The sequence below is a fragment of the Syngnathoides biaculeatus genome, chromosome 3 (assembly GCF_019802595.1).
Source record: "Syngnathoides biaculeatus isolate LvHL_M chromosome 3, ASM1980259v1, whole genome shotgun sequence".
NCBI classification, from domain to species: domain Eukaryota; kingdom Metazoa; phylum Chordata; class Actinopteri; order Syngnathiformes; family Syngnathidae; genus Syngnathoides; species Syngnathoides biaculeatus.
This window is the reverse complement of record NC_084642.1, coordinates 21,217,223-21,230,896: the sequence shown is the minus strand read 5'-3', so window position 1 is coordinate 21,230,896 and position 13,674 is coordinate 21,217,223. Positions and strand designations below refer to the sequence as shown.

Genomic DNA, 13,674 nt, shown 5'->3' with positions numbered 1-13,674 from the left:
GGTTTCTCAAAGATGCTAAATTGTCCCAGATGATGACATAAGCATGGACAATATTTAGGTTGAAGACTTGTTTGGAGCATTTAAAACTAAATTGAAGTCTAAAAAGGCATGCATATGTTGAAGACTCGAAATTGTCTTTGATTTTTCTGAAAATTGTTGTGGACTTCCTATGTCAGCAAAACCGTCAGTTTCATATGTACTTTAGAAAACTATTTGCTAAAACGCAAAAGTTGATGTCATGAACAGGGCTCAAGGGTGGACCCAAATGCACGACTCAAGAGACAACTAGACAGTGCAGAGGAAACCTTTATTCTGTCCAAGGTCTGGGATCAGGCAGACAGTCCAAACAATCAGAAGTAAAAGTACAGCAGGCTTACGAGGGTGGTCAGTGGACAGGCGTGGGTCGGTACACGGAGAGCAGAAGTCAGGCAAACAGGAATGCGGGAACGAGGCATCAAGGACGACGATCTGGCGGAGGACAAGTCGTCCCCTGGGTCCTATATATATACTGGGAGGCATCAGCTGGGACAAGGTGCAGGTGTGCGCTGACTAATTGGCTAGCCACGCCCAGCCTTGGCAGGAAGCCAGGAGCATGACAGTTGAATTGAATAGTGAACTGTCTTTAATGAGAATTAAAACATGTGAGCGTAGTGAAAGCCACCAAAATGACGTTGACGTGGACAAAAAGCCCACACGTTCATCTCACTCAAGACTCAAAATAGTTTGTTTCCACAAATATGGGAGTTGAAGACCATAATCAAAGAAAATGGTACTCAGATATTTAACTGTAGACATGAATTCACTTCATTGCAGATATTTAATACTTGACCGAACTTTGAATTGGCACAATATCAGTGACATCTGGTGATGTGGCGGCCATATTGCCTCAGTGGTGAGCAGAGGTGTCGTCCTCAGCTGTCAATTCCCGTCCGGCCCCCCCTTTAGCGGGGGTCTTTCCTAAGGACTTTAGCACCACCGTGTTCACTCTTTAGCAACACCGTGTGCTCTGTTTGTTTTAGGAAGTCTCCAGCGTGGCGACATCTTATTAAAAACTGCAACCACATGCGATGAAAATGAAACGTCGTGAACTAAAAGCACATTCAGACTTTCTACAATATCAGACGACTGAACATGTAAAAATAAGTCTGAAAACACAACAGGTTTCAACTAAATGACACATTTAGACACATTTTATTACAGGTTTTTACAAAATCGCTACAACTAAAATAAGTTGTTTGAGTCCATGCTTAACATTTTCAACTTTTAAGTATGTCGGCTTTCTACTGAATGTTCCAGCAAGATTCTAGCAAGCCCCAAATAACAAAATAAAATGATAGTATTTAGCGTTGTTTTATTATTTTCGTCAGTCTTCAAAGTAATCCCAAACATATGTCAGTATTCTACGAAACACACAAGAAATAAATGGAAAAAAATAAATGGGTTTGAACGTCAGTCCCCAAATATACAGTATAATATTCCAACTTAATTGAACATATTTTCATTTATTTTTTTATTTATTTTACAAAATAGTGCGGTATTCCAGCAAGAACCAACATATGAAAAAAAATCAAATATAAGTGTTTCTATATAAATATATAGTGTTTCGGGTTCTGGCTTATTCATTTGATAAATTATTTAACATTAAAAAATTTAAAGGATGCAAAGTAACAAACTTAGCTCAACCTGTGCAAAAGTGTATATTACACAATAATGGAAGTATTTTACGATCTGCTATTGTAAAGCACCTCATCAGACAGTCTTGTTATGATAAATATTTATTCCCAGTGTAAAAAGAAATCAATAAATATACATTTGTATGTACAAAAAAAGAACAATATTTTGTTGACAAACAACAAAAAAAAGTGAAGTTCATTGTTGCAATGAAAGTAGACTTTTTTTTTTCTTCTCAGTATTGTCCCGAGATGTTGTGAAGTTGTTGCTGCAGCAACCAAAACTGCTCAGCATCCAAGGACACGTCGCTTGGAAACTGGGAAGAGAAGACAAAAGATAAAGTTTATTACATTTATCAGTTAACATTGCATTGAGCTTTATGGAGGATGGGGCTCAGGCATACGTTTATGCAATAAATCAAAATAAAGATTCGTGGTTTGGAAATAGAAAGTAAGCCTGAAAGTTACTCCGTTTTCTTTTAAGACAAACACTTTATTTGTACAAAATTTTACTAAAGTCCTAAAATAAAATAAAGTAAAAATGGAAATAGTATTGAGCGGAGTTTGAGTTGTTTTTTTTTTTTTTTTAACGGTAGTAGCCACAAAAAATATTTTTTAAATGCACTGCTTTTTTAGTATCAACAATAGCAAAACTGACTATTAAAAAATATATATTTACTTTGCGAATAGTATTTTCACAACATTTAACAATGAAAAAACTTGTGTTTGATAGGAAGCCCAAATAAAATAAAATAAACACAATAACTCAGTATCCTTCTGTTAAATTCAAACAATAATACCTAAAATGTAACCATAAGTAATACTATTAAGGGCTGAGGTGTATTATTGTCATATTAAATCATGTTGAGGCTTCGAAATAAGCCCTTAAAAATGTTTACAAAAGGCTCCTGAATATGTAGCACTGAACTTTGATTGACTGACAAGGTGTTAAGTTCGGCTGGGACAGGCTCAATAAACGGATGTAGCAAATACAACCAATTGAAGTCCATTGAATTGAATAAAATTACATTTGAAAAAAGTAGCAGGGTTTTTTTTAAACAGAATTTAACAATACAACAAATTTTAAAAATGCAAATACAGATACAGATGGAATCTGCTAAGAGTTTGGCCATTAATATTATTAGTATTTAGTTTCAGAGTGCAAGAGTGGTAAATCTGAAAGTTAAATTCCTTGTCTTGTGCTTTGCGAAGGTGAACTTACTTGACAGCCAGTCTGCGGGGCCAACATGTGCACGGCGCTGCTCTGCTCACAGAATCCATCTTGGCCACCCAAGAACTGGCTGAGGGTCTGCGGTGGCGCCGCTTGCCCCGGAGGTCTCCTCATCTGCTCCAGCGCCTCCTCGCTGAGCCCCAGCTGGGCCGACAGGAAGGAGATGTAGCGCACGGCCAGGCGGAGGGTCTCGATCTTGGTCAGGGTCTGGCCCGGGGGCGCCACCGAGGGAGGCAGATAGGACCTCAGGTGGTGGAGAGCCTTGGTCAGGTCTCTCATCCTCAGCTTCTCCCGCTCGCTGGCCGTCTGGCGCTTCTTGCCTGGGTACCTGGACCGGCTCTTCTTGACGGGAGCCGGAGAAGGACTGCTGAGCAAGAACCAGTCCGAGGCGTCCGGCAGGTTTGGCGAGAAGGAATCCTCGGAAGAGGTGGGAGACAGGCCTGCACTGAAATAGCCGGGATCCGATGGCACGTCGTAGACCAGGCAGGACTTCTCCATAAGGCACTCCAAGGAGAAGGTGCCCTGGGTCTCGTGGAGATGGAACTGAGTCTCCATGTCTGTCGTTCTCGAAGTGAAGCAATGATCTGCTGCAGGAAGCAAAAGTCGAGGGAATTGTGAGCACAGACGGCGAAAGCTGGCTCTATATATGTGGCGGGAGGTGCGAGCTTGCACCTTTAGGGGACCCCCAAGACCCCCGTGAGAGAGGGCCTCGCACCTCGGCTGGCGGGGTCCCGTGGGAAAGGGCCCGGCTCCTGCCATGAGGTGCGAGCAAGCGGGGATCATAAAATCACAGGCCTTCGCACCTCCACATCGCAAAGCGCACCAAACTTGAGTCCGCCGTGGGAACAAGGGCAATTTTGGAGACTGATTTGGATCTGGGACTTGCTTGGGAACGTCAGTCACATTACCCTCCAAGGAAGTATTCCAGGTAAAACGAAAAGTGAACGTAACTATTTGTTGCCTAAAAATGTACTCTGTTTCTAATGAGTGCTGACTGACAATAGAACATTTAAAGTAATTTCAATTCAACTATAGTAACAGACACATCTAAATACCTACTACTACTACTCCAAAAATCTAGCATTATCTGAAGAATACAAAATGGTCCTGAATCCAATTAGTCGACCAGCAATCACTTTTTATAATCTAGTCTTTGTCTCTCAGGCTGAAAACCACAACGAGAAAAGGGAGATTTCATTGCTGCAATGAAAACTGGCCTTCATTTTACTTGACCGGTCCCTTGCCACACGGCTGAAGATCCACAGTATGAAAAGAGGTAGATGACCAAGAAGTGTGCCGAGGCAGCTGGGAGGTGAGAGCGGTTTGCACCTCGGGTCTGGTTTGGATGGACTGGGCAGACCTGGGGGGTGGGGTGTGGGGGGTTGGTGGGAGGTAACGCCAAGGCACATGCGCCCAAGAAAAGCCACTAGATACACTAGATTAGAATAATCGTCGGCACGTGAAAGGAAAGATCCGGATTGTGAATGATTACATGGATCAGGTTCAGGGTCACAACCAACACATTTGATATTAGATAAAAAATAACAATAAATTACTGCAATGGGATGCATCATCACATTTCAGATGGGCCCAATTTGGTTTCATGGGATAATGAAAAAAAAAGGGAACCTTTCTTATCTACTGTATTACAAGCAAAACTTTTTTTAAAAAAACAAAATTATACTAAATTCCAGTGAAAAACACACGGATTGATAAACGTGTGTAAGGTTTTATTTGAATGACTTTAATAATGAAATCAACAACATTAAAATACAGCATGTCCCATTTTGGACTAAATGTGGCACTGTTCAAGGTTCGGAAGTACAAAATATGTCCATTTTCCATTTAATGCCACAAAATCCACTTGCAAGAACCAGCAAACAAAATATTTTAAACGTGTTAGAAGGGTTGAGAGCCTATTTTTGTCTTAGTGAAAAAAAATCAGTTTCTATTTCATATTCTAAACCTAAAATAAAGTACTGGAGGTCAAAGGTTAATTACAATCAATGTTATTTTTCTTCAACAAAATGCCGCACTTGATTTTGTACAAAATTTGATCCCTGAATATTTTATATTTGAGAATGAAAATCAGTTTTGAATTAAGTTTTGTTGTAAATGCAGCACATTGGTGACAAAATTATACTTAACTAACAAAACCACAGATGTAGCGAAAAGAATAATGATAGCATTAATGCTACCGCTACTACTACTAATAATAATAGTCGTATAAAGAATTTGGCCTGGAAGATAATATTTACTAAAAAAAAATTGCTTTTTTGTGTGCATGTATTTACAATACTAATCCCAAATATAATTTGATAAGCATTACAAAATCTCATTTTCAGCCCTGCTGCTGAGCTGTCGGGCGTCAGGTCACCTTGCAATTAGAGGCCTCACGCCTTCACGTCATACTTTAGAAAAAAACAAAAACAAAAGAAGAATAACGAGATTGAGGACGGCAAAGTTATCCGGGTTAGGTTTGCATTCTCTGTCTTGTGGAGTTGTTTTACTTCACCTCTTACTGCTTACCTAAGCGCTTCCCGTATTTTCCGGACTATGCATTGCTCCGAGTACAAGTCGCACCACCCATAAAATCTATAGACACTAAGAAAAAAACAAGTCGCCCAGGAGTATAAGTCGCAATTTTTGGGGAAATTTATTTGCTAAAATCCAACACCAAGAACAAACACGTCACAATTTAAAATAAAAATAGAATAGAGGCAACAACAGGCTGAACGGTACGCTAACGTTACATGACACAAGTAAGAACGTGCCTGGTATGTTGACATAACATATTATGAGTTATTCCGATAACTATAGCATAAATAATGTACTAAGAAGTTTACCAAAACCATCTGTGTCATTCCAAATAACTAAAATCCAATGAAATGTTCATCCTCGGTGTCACTTCTAAACAAGTCCGCCAACTCCAGCGGTAGACGACGCGCCATTTCCTCTTCTACGTCACTTACGTCGGACTCATCGTCGGTTGCAGTTACAACTCACCTATTCCAGCCTTTCTGAATCTCGACAGGATGGTTTTGGAAGCCCGTACTTTGTCGAGCCATCCTATGACTTGAAAGTTGCATGGCAGATTCACCCGGATGCTGTGCTCTCCGTCGGTCATCCACTGCTCCCATAGCAGGGGTCGGGAACCTCTGGTTCGCGAGCCATACCTTCCTCTTTTGGTGGTTGCATAATGGCTCGCGGAGAACCTCATAACGGCATACTGTACATGTGATTTCTGTTGTGAGCAACGCAAATGTTGCAGAGAAGGTTTGTCCTGGTGGGGTTGCCGGAGTTCACAGGCTTCATGTTGAACGCCGATCGTGTCGGAACAACTACGTAATTATGGAAACGCGTTTGACAAAGGTCGTTGAAAGAAAAAAATATGAGGGGTAACGAAGTTTTCAACAAGAATGGACAGCCTTTGTGGAGAGGGAGGGTTCCGCTGTGTGTCTACATTCACAGACGGGGAGTATGTCAAAGCATTCGTCGTCAATGTTGCCAATCAACATTTTGCCACCTTCGCATAAGAACATGATAATCAAATGAATAAAAGATACGCCTTTGTCGACAAGAACTGTTCACCATCGTACCATCATGATGGCAAATCAAACTGAATTACGTTCACGATTAACAGATAGAAGTCTCAATGCCTGCATGAAGCTTAATCTAACGACGTATGAAGCACCAGAAGTCGTATTAATTATAAATACTTTTGGTTAGCAACATCATAACAATGTTATTTAAGATAATCTGCAGAATATGATTTTCTCTTCCTTCTCAGTTGTTACAATTTACAGCTAATATTGAAATGCTGAATTTTCACAAGTAGCAGGTACAGGTACACGGGCCAAGAGCGCCCTCTTACGGTTGTCAATGTGAAAACTCAAAAAATGGATGGATGGATGGATGGATGTGTTAATTTCACATGTAAGTCACTCTGGAGAAGTTGCACCCCCGGATAAACTATGAAAAAAACTGCGACTTAGAGTCCAAAAAATACGGTATTTTTTACAAAAGCCTTTGACTGCATATAACGCAGTACGTATAAATGAAAGAGTGAACGTATTTCCTTCAGCGCTTGAATTTGTTCCTCCTGACTTGGTCGTCTCCAAGCAGCAGAAAAGGACCAAGTGCATCTGGCCTTTACTGCAAATGTCATTTTCAATTATTTCTAACTTCTTCTTCTTTTCCTTTCAGCTTTTCCCATCAGGTGTCGCCGCAGCATGTCATCTTGAAACTGTAGCACTTTAAAAGTAGTGAAATCACTTTTTCAGTGCGTGTCATAAATAAGGCATTTTAAGTGTGATTGATGGAATGATTTTATACATTTCCTGATATGGCCTGTCTATGTTTTGAAGTCACCTGCCAAGGGACTACAAATGTAAACTTCCGTAGCTCTTTTGCTAACTTTGCACAAGTATTGTGCTGGTGTGCAATGTCCGTTTTAAATTAAAGTTTTAAAAATATATTTAATGTTTGAACTGATGAATGTTGTTGTTTTTTTTTTAATCTTTCCTTTTCAGTTTGATGGCTGCAACATGTTCCAAAAAAGATGGTACGGAGACAACAAAGTTAGTCCACGTGTCAACAGGTTCATTGGAAACAGGTGAGTGTCATGATTGGTGAATCGGTTGTTCCCAAATGAGCGAGGTTGGCCACTTTGTTAACAACTGCATAAGCACATCATGCCAACAGTTTCCGGCCAACCTTTCTCAATGTAAAATTGCAATTGAATTCATGGGTTGCAATAATCACATCAGAAATATTCAGAAAACTTGGACAAATGTCTGCACATCAGCGGTAAGGCCAAAAACCAACATTGAATGCTCATGACCTTTGATCTCTCATGCCATTCTGCATTAAAAATGATCATCCTTGTGCAAAGGATATTGCCACGTAGACTCAGGTACAAAAACAACAACAACATAAAAAACATGGTTGATTAACACAATTGAACAGTTAAACAGTTGATCAATTTGAACATATCTTGTCTTTGTTATGCATTTGATGTAATACAGTATCCCGTAACCTGCGATTGGCTGGCAACCAGTTCAGGTTGTACCCCGGCTCCTGCCCGGTAACAGCTGGGATTGGCTCCACCACTCCCGCGACCCTCAAGAGGATTAGCTGCTCAGAAAATGAATGAATGGATGGATGTATTCTATTTTATTTGTTTTAGATAACATCCAAACTTTACTGGAAATGGAGTTTGTATTATCCATCCATCCATCCATCACAGGCACAAGGAGACCGACAACAGTCGCACTTTTAGGGCAATTTAGAGTCTCGCCTGGTGAAAACCCACGCAGGCACGGGGAGGAAATGCAAACTCCACAGAGGTGGCGATTTGAACCACGGTCCTCACAACTGTAAGACAATATGTAAACCAGAAGCCCCACCATGCCTAAATAAGGAGAATGTTTTTTTTGTGTGTATTCTTTCAAATCAAAACATAAAACGGGAAAGATGTTTGTGGGTGAATGTGCAGAACTTTGGATCAAAACTGGGCAACACATTTTTTGTAAAAAATAGATAAAAATAAGTCAATAAAGTTCATATTAATATATATTAAACATTACAGTGCTGCGAGATGTTAGTAATAATTTTCCCTTTTGTAGTTTAATCAAGAAGCCAAAATATTAAGATATCAATATCAACTAGCTGATTTGATGATCCCATATAAATAAATCTTTAAATTAAAATGTTTAATGTTTTTTTTTTTTCAACACTGTAACAAACATGACAGTGAGTTCTTAGTGTATTGGCTGTCATTTGACTTAATGAATTGTAATGAGTGCTGAGTGTCGGGATGTGCTTCGTGTGTTATAATCCACATTAGGAGCCAGCGTGTTTACTCACATGTCCTAATGGAGCAATCAGCACAAGCGCGTTAAGCCTTTCATCCCTTCTCGGGTTTTATTAGCTGAAAGGGGCTGAGCGTTTGTGTGGCTAGCCTGCATATCAAAAGAAGCTAATGAAGCTAAGCTAAACACGCCGGCCGGAGGTCTGCACGCATACTAAAGCGGAGAGCTCGAGTCTAGACCCACCGGTGCCAAGGTGAGGGCTGATGTTTGCACAGCTACATTAGCACACACACGCTAAATCAACTCTGCAACATTAGCAATTAGGTATTTCATCTTTTGTGGTCATCAGTGCAATTTTGTACCTCTCTTCTGGAGTGACGACATGTGGATAAAAACACATCAGCCCCCCCAAACAAAAAAAAGCAATTGCACTTTTGGGGTTACACTTTTGTTACAGGTGTACGCTCCTGTGGTGAGAAATTAAATTGAAAAAAAATGTCAAAAGCAAAGCCCACTTGTGGAGTTTTTCCTCCAATGGGTTTTCATGTGACGTCGCCAGTTGGGCTGCCTCGAACGGCGCCCATTTTCGATCCCTGAGCTCCTTTACTCATACATGGGCAAGGTAGACAACATTATGTTTCTAACTGCATTTATTGAAGACGCAACCGACAGGACATCAAGCCTTGACTGACTATTAGGCTACCTGGTATACACACATCATGGGACTCAGGACTGCGTCACAAAGGCGCAGTATTGTGCCCTTGATCTTTTACTCTGTGACAGAAATCACGAAGGAAACGCACTTACCTGTATGCTAACACGGAAAACGAAAGGCAGTGGAATATTATTTTTTTGATATCGAGGCAAACTCTTAATCCCATTTTTTTTCCAAAAAGTAATACCTGTATATGACCACCACAAGCAAAGTGAATTTTTTATTATTTGTTTAAAATTTGATGACAATGGAAAAAGGACAAAAGAATAAACAAATCCAGTATTTCACAAAATTCCCAAATCTTCCAAGTGACTAACAAAAAAATGATCTTAACTGTAATGTTGGCCTTCTGAATAGAGTATCTATTTAGTTTGTTAGCTCGGCGACACATCAGCATGTGGAGGTAGCTCGGATATATATATATATATATATATATATATATATATATATATATATATATATATATATCGTGCACGTGTCGTCACCATTTTCATGGCACCATATTGGCGGTCAAGCAGAGCTCCTCAACATTGTGGGAGACATTGAACTGGAGGAGAATATTTAAAATACCAGAGACCTGTTGTGCTGTTCTTTGTCACAACAGACGAGACAGATATTCAAAGACATCATTCTTTAGCATACCAGTTGAAAAAACAAGAAAAGATCGATGGATTTCAGCAATTAAACGTGATGGCCGGTGCCCAACCAAATACACACACATGTGTAGCGATCACTTCATTTCAGGTAGGAATTATTCGTAATCCCAAATTACGAAGTATTTATAATGCCAAATTAACACACTTGTGAACATTGCGTATTTAAAAAAAAAAAAAACGTCTGTCGCAGAGAGGTTTTGAAGTGTGTGTGTGTGTATGTGTAGCTGCAATACGCTTCTGTGTACGGAGGAGCCGACTCCCTGTCCTCTTTTTTTCCAATCACAGTTAATGAATGCGGTTTGTGTAATACCAAGGGTCATTTATAAATGTTGATTTTTGTATTGAGAAAATGGGAGTGGCTGCATCACTATGTGGAATTTATTCTTCATTGAGAACAGATCCAGCAACAAAGTATTTGTAAGCATCCAGATTTTTCTACGCTTTCAAACTTTTCCGTGCAAATCTTGCCGATTTACTCACCAGATCCATGTGTAGATCCAGTTGTCCAAGACAAGCAGAAGTGGGTTAACAGTTCACTTTCTTATCGGCGAAAACATCGACTTCGGCATTAAATATGGGTCCTCTTTGCCAAGTGTCTCTCATTTTTCCATGTACCTTCGTTTATTATCAACTTCAAAATGTTTAACGGTATTGGACAAAACTCTGGGCTTAAGATGTATTTTCGCGTCGTCTCCAACCAATTTAGCATTGAAGAATGGTTTGTTTGACCGGCACTTCTGGCCAGTCACGTGATTTGATGACATAGGTGCACGAGCTCTATTGTACACTTTTGTGGTTGGATCGGACCATGAAAATCCAAAATCCAAACTCGTGAGGTAACACTTTTCCTGCATTTGTACCCTTCTGAGGGGGAATCTCATGAATGACAATTAACAAAAAAAGACAGAAAATCTTAATCAAACCTGTGGAGTCACTGCATGCTTCCACTGACTGTACTCTTCTGGAGAGACATTATATGAAAAGAAGTCTCTCTCTCCCCCCCCCCCCCCTCTCTCTCTTTCACACACACAAAATGACAGAGAAGGTTACATGAATGTTTCAGGTTACGTGTCAAACTTTGCTCGAGGTTATCCAGAGCTCGGGCGAGCAGATTTTCCTCACATACTGCACTTGTATTGCATCGCAGTAAAACAAAGGGGAAAGTACCAACTTTTCCATTTATTACGGTATGATTTTACTGGTCTGGTAAACTTAATATCAAAGGCGAAGGCGGCATGACTTAGAAATGACAATAAATGTGAAAGCCCTGGTTTTGATGGAAATGCCATGTTTGGATAAGAACTCAGACTGAGGCTTGTCAAGCCAAAAATGGTACATTACTTGGCAACAACCAACAGATGGTACTTTTCATTTACTCATTCATTAGACCGGGTGGTGGCCATTCCCTATCTCGTAGTAATCATCCATCTCTAGTGCTCGGCCTCATGAGGACGGTGTGTGAGCTGGAGCCTACCTCAACTAACTTTGGGAGAAATACTGTATACAGTACTCTTGTTGCCAGCCAATTGCTGGGCATTCACATTTATATCTACATCTATTTTCTTTTTTCATTTGCCATTTTCCTCCATTTATTTATTTTTATTTTATTTGTTTATTATCAAGTATGTTTGTATTTATTTTCCATTGTAAGTAATTAATTATTTATTTCTTTATTTTTTTTTTCTTCAGCATATTTTTACCTCCTTTAGTTTTTTTTAACATTTTGTTTTTTATTCATCAATATTTTGCAAAGAGGAGTTTGCTTTGTTTTTTTTTTTGTTTGTTTTGTTTTATTCTACTTCTGTATGAAATCATGATCCTCCAAAAACACTCAAAGTACACTCACGGGGATTCTGGATTAAGTACACCTGTATTTTATGACATCTGATGCAGCAAGTCTATTTTTAAAAAAAAAGATAATAATAATAACAGTGGCGTCACAGACGAATTGTCCTCAAATACTATGAGTTAACTATTTCCAATATTATGAAATTGAAGACAGATCTCTTTGCGTCATGGTGACAAATTTATTATAAATACTGGTATCCTAAAAATAAACCCATACAAAAATAGCATGCTCCACATAACCATATTTACACATAAATACAAAAGACATAAAATATTTGAAAAAATAAAATAAATTAATCCATTCAGAATGAGGCAGTAGTAGTCGTTGTTGGATGACGGCGGTGGCGGCCATGTTGTCAAATCCAGGAGTAGTCATTGTTGTACTCAACCTGTATTAGATATTGAAAATAATACAGTACTGATGTTTTTTTTTTAATCGTAGATGATCATTAACAGGTGAAGATGAATAAGATAGATAGATAGATAGATAGATAGATAGATAGATAGATAGATAGATAGATAGATAGATAGATAGATAGATATAGATAGATAGATAGAGATAGATAGATAGATAGATAGATAGATAGATAGATAGATAGATATAGATAGATAGATAGATAGATAGATAGATAGATAGATAGATAGATAGATAGAAATTACCTGAGAGGAGGAGGATGAGGAGCCTCCTGGCGGCAACATGTGAGGAAAACTACAGCTCCCATATTGCAACGCCGCAGCCTGGCCTTGACACTGCGCTGTGTACATGTCTGAGGTGCCTGCTGAGGGCTGGCGCAGTAATACGATGAAGAGGAAGAAGAGGAGGAAGAGGAAGTATCGCCGAGCTGTGCCGACAGGAAGGAGATGTAGCGGATGGCGAGGCGCAGGGTCTCAATCTTGGTGAGGGTCTGGCCCGAGGGGGCCACCGAGGGCGGCAAGTAGGACCTCAGGTGGTGCAGAGCCTTGGTCAGGTCCCTCATCCTCAGCTTTTCTTTCTCACTGGCGCTCTCCCGCTGCTTACTCCGGACCCTCACCGCCCTCCTGGGCCTTCCCTGCAAGGTCACATCGAGTCGGGACGTACATCCCGGCTTGCCGGCTTTCGGAAGAAGAGGCGACGGCGACGAGTCCGGGGAGAGGGTCTCCGGCGAGGAGACTCCGGAGACGTCCGAGTCGGAGAACCATTGCTGGTAGTGCAGGCTGTACTCGAGCAGGGCCGAAGAAGACATGTTGCCGGCCATGTTGGCGGAGAGAGAGTGCGGCTGAGTGTGTGTGCTGCTCTGCTCCCGAGCTGCTGCCTTTTTAAAGTCCAGGCCAGAACCCAGGAGGTGCCAAGTGACACCTCCGCACATTCTCCCCACCACCACCACACACATACAGAGATAGAGAGAGCAGCCGTGGCTGGGAAAAGCAGCAGCAGGAGCAGAGGTGTGAATTTTGACTCCTCCTCATAACACTAAACACATTTTTTTTCTCTTTCTTGGGTTTGTGTTTCTGGTCAAGTAGAGATGAGTTTGGCATATGTCCCGATTTTTGGAGATGGGATGCCGCTCTCACACGTTCACTTTTTTTGAAAATTTGGGGTAAAAGCGGGCATCATGACGACGAGCTAAGTCATGATGACGACTAAGAGAGAAGGCTACTGCTAGTTGTCAGATCGTCATTGCATAAATGCTTGAAAGCTTGTTACCTAAAATTAAAATATATATATATAAAAAAACATGTATATATATAAAAAAAAATATAT

At 40.3% G+C, this 13,674-nt stretch overlaps 1 protein-coding gene across 1 annotated transcript; it reads right to left on the bottom strand.

Moving 5' to 3' along the window:
- Positions 1-2,853: 2,853 nt before the first annotated feature.
- On the bottom strand, positions 2,854-13,168 carry LOC133497497 (uncharacterized). The gene is made up of 2 exons (XM_061813391.1): positions 12,697-13,168; positions 2,854-3,704 (listed from the first exon to the last, which is right to left on the bottom strand). Exons 1-2 carry the CDS (start codon positions 13,166-13,168, stop codon positions 2,854-2,856), a joined length of 1,323 nt encoding a protein of 440 aa, XP_061669375.1.
- Positions 13,169-13,674: the final 506 nt, after the last annotated feature.

Bases quoted from the DNA above. Each gene is read 5' to 3' on its own strand.
- LOC133497497 (XM_061813391.1), bottom strand. From the start codon at position 13,168: ATGGCCGGCAACATGTCTTCTTCGGCCCTGCTCGAGTACAGCCTGCAC. The intron at 3,705-12,696 runs GTACACAGCGCA...TGCGATGTGGAG, and splicing joins TCAGCAGGCACCTCAGACAT to GTGCGAAGGCCTGTGATTTT.